Source organism: Mastomys coucha, unplaced genomic scaffold (assembly GCF_008632895.1).
Source record: "Mastomys coucha isolate ucsf_1 unplaced genomic scaffold, UCSF_Mcou_1 pScaffold22, whole genome shotgun sequence".
Taxonomy (NCBI): domain Eukaryota; kingdom Metazoa; phylum Chordata; class Mammalia; order Rodentia; family Muridae; genus Mastomys; species Mastomys coucha.
The window spans coordinates 107,911,352-107,920,548 of record NW_022196905.1 but is presented as its reverse complement, the minus strand read 5'-3'; the positions used below and the strand labels follow the sequence as shown (position 1 = coordinate 107,920,548).

At 47.9% G+C, this 9,197-nt stretch overlaps 1 protein-coding gene across 9 annotated transcripts in view; it reads right to left on the bottom strand.

The window, feature by feature from the left end:
* LOC116068235 overlaps positions 1 to 8,907 on the bottom strand; it is a 35,518-nt gene extending 26,611 nt beyond the window's left edge. Inside the window, exons 1-5 of one of the 9 annotated variants that reach the window (XM_031337525.1) lie at positions 7,445 to 8,907; positions 5,451 to 5,501; positions 3,660 to 3,763; positions 3,101 to 3,189; positions 1,121 to 1,926 (exon numbers count right to left, since the gene is read on the bottom strand). In XM_031337525.1, coding sequence (XP_031193385.1) covers positions 1,121 to 1,192 — 72 coding nt within the window. In that variant the 5' untranslated portion in view covers positions 1,193 to 1,926; positions 3,101 to 3,189; positions 3,660 to 3,763; positions 5,451 to 5,501; positions 7,445 to 8,907. Of the gene's footprint in view, positions 1 to 1,120; positions 2,187 to 3,100; positions 3,190 to 3,659; positions 3,764 to 5,450; positions 5,502 to 7,444 lie in introns of those variants that run through there. The other 8 variants (XM_031337534.1, XM_031337524.1, XM_031337527.1 and 5 more) reach the window with 8 other exon arrangements.
* Between the last annotated feature and the right edge of the window lie 290 nt (positions 8,908 to 9,197).

Below are 9,197 nucleotides of genomic sequence, written 5' to 3'. Positions count from 1 at the left end.
GGGAAAAGAACATTCACGGAAATCCACCCCCTCTCCACCTGTCATCCACCCCCTCCTCACCTGTCACATGGGAGCTCAACCCCAGAAGAGTTTGTAACCCTCCATCTCCCTCCTTCCTCTCCCCCTCCCCTCCAAGATTTTTGCTTTAAATATGCTCTGCTGCACTAAGTAAACAGCTCTTGACAAGCAATGCTTCCTTGAGTCCTGTCGTCTCTCTCGCCCATTCTTTATTCACAGGTTGTGACCCTCCTCGTTCCCCCGAATAACGTGACCTGCAGGCCGAGTCAGGACATGGCAGTGTCATCTCTTTGGAGAAGTGGGGTTGGGTAAAGCAGAAACCACTGGACCTGCTACCTAGAAGCTGCTTGCTCATCTTGTTTAACTCTTGGGGATGAGGCAGGCTGCTCTCTGCCGCCCGACCTCCAACCCCCAGCCGTGCCCTCTATGGCAGCTGGCCTGCATTGGGCAGCTGGACACACAGTTAGCTTTGGGTATTATTATGAGTCCTGGATGAAAAATAATAACAAGAAAGAACAAGGACATATTTCAGTTGCTGTACTCCAAAAGGAGCTGAGATATACACTGGACTCACCCCCTATGACACTGTCCTTTAAACCAGGAGTGGACAGAGACTTCAGAACAGGACATGGGGATACTTACCACTGCTGGGGGATGTTGACCTCTCACCCTCTACCTGGGTCACAAGTCCACCCCTAGGGCCAGCTGCCATCTATGAGCAAGGCCCTCCCTGCCAGATCTGCCCCATGCTGGGTCAACAGAGAAGATCAGAATCCAAATGCAAATTGTGCAGAGTTCTGGATGGAGGAGTGTCAACCAAGAAACACCCAAAAGCAGCATCACAGAGCAGAATGCTGGCACAGGCTGAACAAAGGCCAGTAGGGCTGATGGGGAGGGTTATTTTTAACCAGCAAATCGAGCAAAGGTTTACTAATGGTATGCTTGTTGCCAAAGACCTACAGCTCATATGTTAGTAAAATAACGGCAGGAAAAAAAAGTCTATACTCTCTGCCTTAGTCTCAGAGCAGCAGGTGCACACAACTCCTTCCCCCTCCCCAGGAAACATTCCCCCACAGGGTCCCACCCCAGGAAATCTCTCTACCTGAAGAACCTCCTCACTCATCACTCCAGTTCCACGGTCTGTGCACACGCCAATCTTCGGAGATAGAAACATCAGAAAGAGTGTTAGTGGAGAGAGCCCAGCCTGTTCCTTCCATGCCTGTTGAGGTCATAGTGTTTGCTGTGGTCTGGGTGTGCTTTGACCAGCAAGGTTCAGAGGCTGGAGGTGTAGACCCCAGTGTGTGGCAATGGAGAGCTTATTGGGAGGTAATTGGGTTACTGGAGACACTGCCTTAGGAGGGGTTTAATGTCGCTTTCTCAGACCTTGGTTAGCATCATTACATAAAAGGAGCAAACCAGGTCTCTCAATCCTGTGAGCTAGCTTTATTACTGTACAATGTCCCTTATATGAATTCTCACCAGTACGTTGTAGTGACCAGTGAGTCGTCATGAAATCTAAGCGCATGTCCACAGTGTGCTCTTGAACCCCCAGATCATGACGTAAATTTCCCTCTAGTTTATGAGTCCCCGCAGGAGGCATTTTGTTATACCAGAGACAACAGACTAACGTAGTAGTGAGTACAGAAGGTCTCTCTGCTCTTTCCTGCTCTGGACTCTCAGGACTCGGGAGCCTTCAACCAAACAGAGGCAATCATTGCAAGCCATGGAGTGGGACAGGGGAGTTGAAACATTCACCTCTCAGTTTGTTTCTTCAGTGGCCTATCTATCAAGCTGGAATCCCAGCTGTGAGGTGCATGTAGCAGATGTAGGTTTGATGAACAGGCCTGGCCAGTCTCAGGGCAGCAGCTCAGGAGACTGTGACACTGTTTCCTCTGCACCAGGAACAACCTGTCCACATGGAAAGTGAAATGTGGCTGACTGAGCTCCTGAATGGTTACTCTTATCTAAAGCGATATAATATACTGCTTAATATATATAATATTCAGAAAGAGCCATATCATATCTTAGACATTTCTTGTAGTAGGTGCAGTATTGCAAAGACCCAGAGAGGCCAGTTATGAGAAAACCTGACCGGCTCATTACCTGCCATTATTTTTTTTATTTATTCAATGTTAGAACACTGTTGCTGTTGCTTCAGACACTGCAGAAGAGGGCATCAAATCCCATTACAGATGGTTCTGAGCCACCATGTGATTGCTGGGAGTTGAACTCAGGACCTCTGGAAGAGCAGTCAGTGCTCTTACCCACTGAGCCATCTCTCCAGTCCTACCTGGCATTCTGCTCTAGCGTTGTTCACCTGTCCTGATCTGTTTCCATATTTTCAAGCCCTCCCACTCCCACCCCTGGGTACATGCACAAGTCTAGCTTTTCCCTGAGGTGCTGGGACACTAACTCAGTGGTGCTCACATCAAGGCCTGGCTCTGCTTTTTCAGTGGGTACTGTGTACAGAATCTACGAAAGTACCGGGGATAGAATGAAGACATTGTGCTGACTTGGGGGGGCACTTCCATCCTCTGAGCCTGCTCAGAGCCCAGATGGACAGCTAGTTCCAACCTGGGCACCACAGGCTGAGGGGCAGAGGTTTTTTGTTTTGTTTTGTTTTTGTTGTTGTTGTTTTTGTTTTTCAGAAAGAGCAGTATCATATCTTAGACAAATGTCATGTGTTTCTGGAACAGAAAATACCCTAAAGGTGGCAACATTGGGAACAAATGGTAGACGTTTGGAAACAGGAGGGCAGTGGGAAGTGATTCCTGTTCTATACTCAGGATGCTTGGACCCGTGTACCTCTGGTGGGGAGGATAAGTTTTTTAACCAGCCAAGCAAGAAAAGGTTTACTAAAGGTATGCTTGATGCCAGAGACCTATAGCTCCAGTAAAATAATAGCAGGGGAAAAAAAATCTTTCCTGTATGTCTCTAGTCTGTACTATGTGCTTAGTCTCAGAACATCAGGTAAGCCCAACACATGACATTTACCTGAGATTTGATAGTACTCTTTCTGGAAAATTCTGCCCTTCAGCCTGTGGTGCCCTAGCTGGAGCTAGCTGTCCATCTCAGAACCTACCTGCGTGTTCACACTTCCGTCTCAGATTCCCACCAGAATTTGGCGACATTGCTGGCTGTGGCCAGGCCTTATTCCAGAGGAACTTTCACCTAAGGATTCATGCAGAAGATGGCTCATGGAAAAGGAACTTTGAGGCTTTTTCAAAAAGACACGTGAGCAAGGCAGCTGTTGAGTGAAGGGCCCTCAGCTTGCAGGAAGAGGGCGCAGGGGAGGGACGTTCTCGCTTAGAGGAAGCTTCGACCTATTTAGGAACTGCCACTATGAAACCTATCTCATCCTTACTGAATGCTGCCAGAGTTTCCTGGGTTTGGATGGGAGTCCAGCAAGACCTCAGGGCAGCGAGGAAGACCCGGTAGGACTGTCAGCACACTGACAGGGTTGCTTGTGGGCTGCACAGGAGCCTGAGCTGAGGTAAAGATGGATTGAGAAGAGACAGCAAGGGGCAGGAAAAACAAACAAGCTAAAGGCCACCTAGTGGGGCCAGGCGGCATGTGTGAAGTGCTTGCTGAGGTCGGGGGGGGGGGGGGGGGGGGGGGGCCAGCCTGCCCTGCTACTGTACCTGGAGGCTGAGCACAGTGGCCAGCTTCTGCTTCCAGTAGCGTCCGCATATGCTGCTGTGTGTATTTGTGCTTGAGTAACATCAGCCTTCGTTCAGAGTTTTACCTTGATTATGAAGATATTCCAACATAATTTACTCGCTAATCGTTTAGAGACGACGCTATCTAACTAAAATGCTTTGAAAATACAGAAACGCTGTCATTAGCAGATCACCATGACTGATCTCGGGACACCTTTACCTCCACGTATGTTTTGCTGCCTTAAGTAGCGGCTAGCTCTAACAGTAGGAGACTTCCTCGTACAGTTCAGAATCGCAATCCCAGTACTCCCGACCCAGATGAACCAGGGTGCTGTATCCCAGACTCAAAATGGCAAGTTGGCCTTGAGCTATTTGTCTCTGAGCCTTGGGTGTGTTTCCTGATGAAACTGAACGTCTTCATCATGTTCTTAGAGACAAGAGCCAGGCTCTGATGTGTATCGTCTGAGTGAGCCTTCCGAAGGACCAGAGTGCTACAAGATGCTAATCTGTCAGATTCCTCCAGCCTCTCAGAATCTGTATCCCAAACCAAACCACGCGCTGTTAATTGTACCTCCTAGTCAGTGTGACTGATGTGCCCGAGTTACAGTGATGGACACAGCCTGGAAAACCCCACAGGCTATCTTCCTTCTAGACAAAGGCTTAGGATCCAGCCCTTGGCGGTCAGGTGATACCATAGTGGAGTGATGGAGGTATGCCTCACAGTACCACCACCAGGATCTATGCTTAGGTAGCCTGGGCCATTCACATCTGTGCCCTCTCCATATGGGATCTATTTTACGAGGTTATACACAGAGGCTTCCCAGCCCTTGTGCCCACAAATCCACACACTGCCAGTGTGACAGAGCTGCTTCTGGGGACAACAGAAGATGGTCCATAGGGTCCAGTCACATAGGGTCCAGTCACTGGTCCACAGGGTCCAGTCACAAAACTCCCATTTGTTTAATGCAAAAGGATAATGGGAACAAGACTGGACTTGAACCTTTAGACAGAACCATGCAGAAAAGTTAAACTTTCTTAATGTTTATCTTTTTCTCAGGATGGGAATTAGTCAGGAATATGTCTACTTTTCGTGGTGGTCTGCAGAGAATGCCAGCGTTACAGAAACAAAACACTAAGGAGAGCCAGTGTTTAAGAGTTAAGGCAAGTTAAGGCAGAATTAAGGCAACTCCTGTGGGCACAGTTTCATCAGTCAGTCACAGTAGTGACACTAGAGTTGGATGGAACTGGTGACAAAGGATGTGACCCTCAAACAGTTGCTGCTCACACACACTCCTTAGGGAAATGCTGAGGCACAGTGTATGGGAGCACCCTCAAGTCTGCATTGGGTGGCTCGAACAAAATTCTTTTTTATGTGAGTACATGGCCTCTGTCTTCACACACTAGAAGAGGACATCAGATCCCATTACAGATAGTTGTGAGCCACCATGTGGTTACTGGGAATTGAACCCAGGGCCTCTGGAAGAACAGTCAGTGCTCTTAACTGCTGAGCCATCTCTCCAGCCCACAAAATTCTTTCTGAAACAGGAAAAGGTGTGCAGAGGGAAGCGCTTGCTAGACTAAGTTGGTAATGGGTGGTGGTGTCCAGTGTGAGAACCACCGGGCATCAGTTGGCAGCACGCTTGTATCTTACAGCCCCCCACAAAGGCGATTCCACAGGTCCCATGTATTGTATATAGAGTCAGACTTGAAGCTGATTAACAAAGACAGAAACCAGAGGAATAACACATCTATCACAAACAAGGGCAACTTTACCTTCATAATAGACAGGTCCTCCTCCTCACAAGGAGTCATCTCCACCAGGACCTTCAGCGAGCCAGGGAGGAAACAGGAAATGTCAGTACATTGCTCTTGCCCTGGAGCCTCCTTGGTGGGGACACGGGGCTCTCAAGTGGATGGACATGACTAGTTGATACAGGGAGACTCAGTTGCTGCTCACACACACTCCTTGGACCACAAAGGAGTTGAAAAGGAAAAACAGATACAAAAACAGAGGGGGGCTCCATGACAGGTAAATGGATCCATGATTTAGTAGCTTCCAATGCCCACTGGTCAGTGGAGAGCCACCACTGTCCCCGATAGCTCTGACCCTACACTGCCTAATTCTTCAGCAACTCTCAGGTGTGGAATGTGGACGATAGATGGTGGACTCTTACTGAGTCACCAGTTATGTGACCGGGGAAGATCCTCAGTAAGAAAATGTACTGTGTGACCCCACAGCCATTCAGCAACAGCAGAACGGGCTCTGGGCAAAGAGCAGTGCGGGGCCGCCTGATTATCTCATCCCTGGCTCCACCCAGGCCTGTGGGACAGTGATCATCAAATGGACTGGTTGGGGAGGGAATAGGGTTAATCCAGTGTCCCATGCTTGAAGTCAGACTTTCAGGCTGTATTCTTTTTGTAATCAGAAATAACTCATAGACTGTCAAGTGTGTTCTTGGCGTTTGCAGCCTCAAAGCCATTCTGCTACCTGATTTCAGGGTGCTTTTCACCATCCCGGTATGAAACCCGGTTCCCAGAATCAGTCAGTGCTCTCTCTATCCACAAGGCTATGGGCTGTCTCTATAGATATTTCAGGTGTTCTGCACATCTCATGCCGACAGATCTACACCACATTGCTCAATCTGTTGGTTTTAGTGTCTGTTATTATGATGCACTGTGTTGTGGTGTGCACCTGCGCTGCACCTGTGTTGCACTTGCACTGCATGTACACTGCACCCTGAATCTGCACTGCATCTGTGCTGTACCTGCACTGCATCCTGCATCTGCATCCTGCATCTGCACTGCACCTGAACTACACCTGTGCTGCACCTGCACTGCACCTGTGCTACACCTGCTCTTCACCTGCTCCACACCTGTACTGTGTCAGTCAGTGCCATACTGGTGCTACATCAGCCTGTGCCTCCTTTATGGTTGTAGTTTTGTTTTCTCATGTATCAGTTGATAACAATGGCTTCTTCCCACAGCTTGGCTATTCTAGATAGTGGCATGGTGAACATGTGATATAACATGTTATATTTCTCCTGTGTGTATGAATTGCTGAGCCACATGGTGGCTCTTTAACATTTTCAGAACCGACAGAGCCATTTCTTCTTAGGTATTCCCAGCAATGCACCAGAGATTCTGTTGCCCACTCCCCTTATCACTGTCTGTAACACATCTTTTTCCCTTCTGTCTATAGCTGGGTTGAACTTTGATGAGCCTCTACAAGTGATACTTGGCTCTTGTTAGTTTTCTGCCTCTCTTGACCCCAACTAGGTCAATGTGATGTGAGTTTTATAATGTTTTTGGCTTGCTAATATCTGGTTGAAGGTTTAATTAAGATCTGAGAGCTTCCGGCTCTTCCTGGTTCACAAATTCTTGTCATCTCTTCCTTGATTCTCTTTCCACCCATTCCCCATGTGCTTGATAGCTTACTTATTATTATGTATCTTTAGTATGACTTTGACTTGATGCTTGTTTATGTAGTTCAGCTGACTGATGTATAAATCTCTAGCTCTTGCCTCTGCTGGGTCAAATCAGCTGTTCAGGGAAGTCATAGACTGAGCCATGTTCTCCGGTGTTCATGCCTAATGTTCGGTACTAGTGACTGCGCCTGATTTTAGAAATCAGTTCCCTTTAATTGTGCTGAGCTTGTCCTGCATTGCTGTGCACTCTAATTGAATGACCATCACTCAGATGAGAAGAAAGTGTGGACATAGAGACACAGAGGCAACAGGGACATGTGGTGACAGTGTAGAGTGGTGTACCTGGAAGCCAAGGTCAGCCAGGGACTTCATCAAGAGCTATGAGGAGGCAGACAGAGACACATGTCTATAGCTTCAGAAATCTGGAACATTCAGGCACAGACAGCTCTGTCTTTAAGCAGACATGGACATGTCTGTCCTCCAAAACTGGAAGTGAACAGCTTTCTGTTTGTCTAAGCAATATAGTTGCTTGTTCTAGTGAGCAAAGACCCTACCAAAAGCTCCTTTGTAATGTTTTATACCTCTTATTATCCTATTTCCTGAATGTGGGGAAACAGAGACGGTCCCTAGCAAGCACAGTCCTGAGTGAACAAGTGTGTTGGCATGAAGTGGCCACGTCAAAGACTCCAGAACCCCAGACCCATGGAAGAACGCATTTGCACATTTCCCCTGAGGTGAGATTCAGAGGCATAGCAAAACCTTCCTGGGGGCACCAAGAGCAAGTGTTGAGACTGTGCAGTCTGTCCGCCATCACTTTCCACTCTGGATGTGTATGGCCTGAAGACTGTCCCCTACAGAGACTATGCCAATCAAGCCCAGCTACACCTGCCTCCTTGTTCACTTGTAAACCATAAACTCTGTTCCCTTTTTTATAGGTAATAACCCTGCCTCCTTGCCAGCCCTGAGCTCCTCCTCCCTGTTAACTATAAATTGCAAACACTTCCGAGGAAACTTGTAAAAGCTCCCCAGGTGCCACAGTTCCTTCAGCCCAGAGCTCAGACCACTCAGTCCCCCCATATCTGTGTGTATCTGTGTTTGTCTTTTCTGTATTCTCTCTCTGCCAGTCAGGCCCCTCCTTAGAACTGTGCATGGAAAGGATGCAGGGAAATGCTTTCCATGACTTAGACTTCAAAGAGTTAACCTAATTCTGTGAATGCGATCTCATTTGCTGATACAGCTTCTGTCTAGTAAGTCTTATGACCAGACTTCTCTAGGGATTGCATATATGTATGTATGTCCATATGTATGTATGCATGCATGTGTGTATATATATGTGTGTCTGTCTGTGTGTCTGTATATGCATCTCTGTGTCTGTCTGTCTGTCTATTTGTCTGTCTATGTGTTGGCCTGTGCTGAAATGTCTCAAGAGCATCTGCAGTTTTTTAATTCTCTAGGGACTGGACACAGCACATACTCAAATGGATGGTTTGCTAAAATGGAGAAATATTAAGCAAAATACAGAGAGGGAAAGGGGACACAGGTAGAGTCTAGGGGATTAGCACAGAGCTCCACACACTTGCCCAATCAACCACCTTGGAACCTGTTTCTTCATGTGTAAAACTGTGTTATAGAGAAGTATACTGGGGGCTCAGTTATTTGGACACTGGAACTTAAGTGGGCTTAAGGCACAAGTAAGTGGTGCCCTCTTTACCAGACATGCTTGACACATCCTAATGTGTCAGGAAAAAAAAGTCAGGTTTTGGTGCGTTTGATGCCCAACTGGCTTGGAACCCAGGACATTCCGACCAACTGCCCATGTGACAGTTGCATAAATAATTAGATCGGCCTGAACTGGTCAAACCTAGAGGGTCATTATGAAGAAGCAGCTGCTGGGAGGAGCTGCTGTGCTGGGGCGGGGTCATTCAGGGGAAGGCTCCAGGCCTCCTGGGGTCAGGTTGACTAGATCTGACTAACCCACTGATGCAGCCTGGACACAGAGAGGCTGAGAAGGGGCTGCAGCTGTACCTCTCTGCATGTGGCGCCTCCTGATCGAGTTCTGGCTCATGGGGACTTGGCTGCTACTATGCCAAAGGCA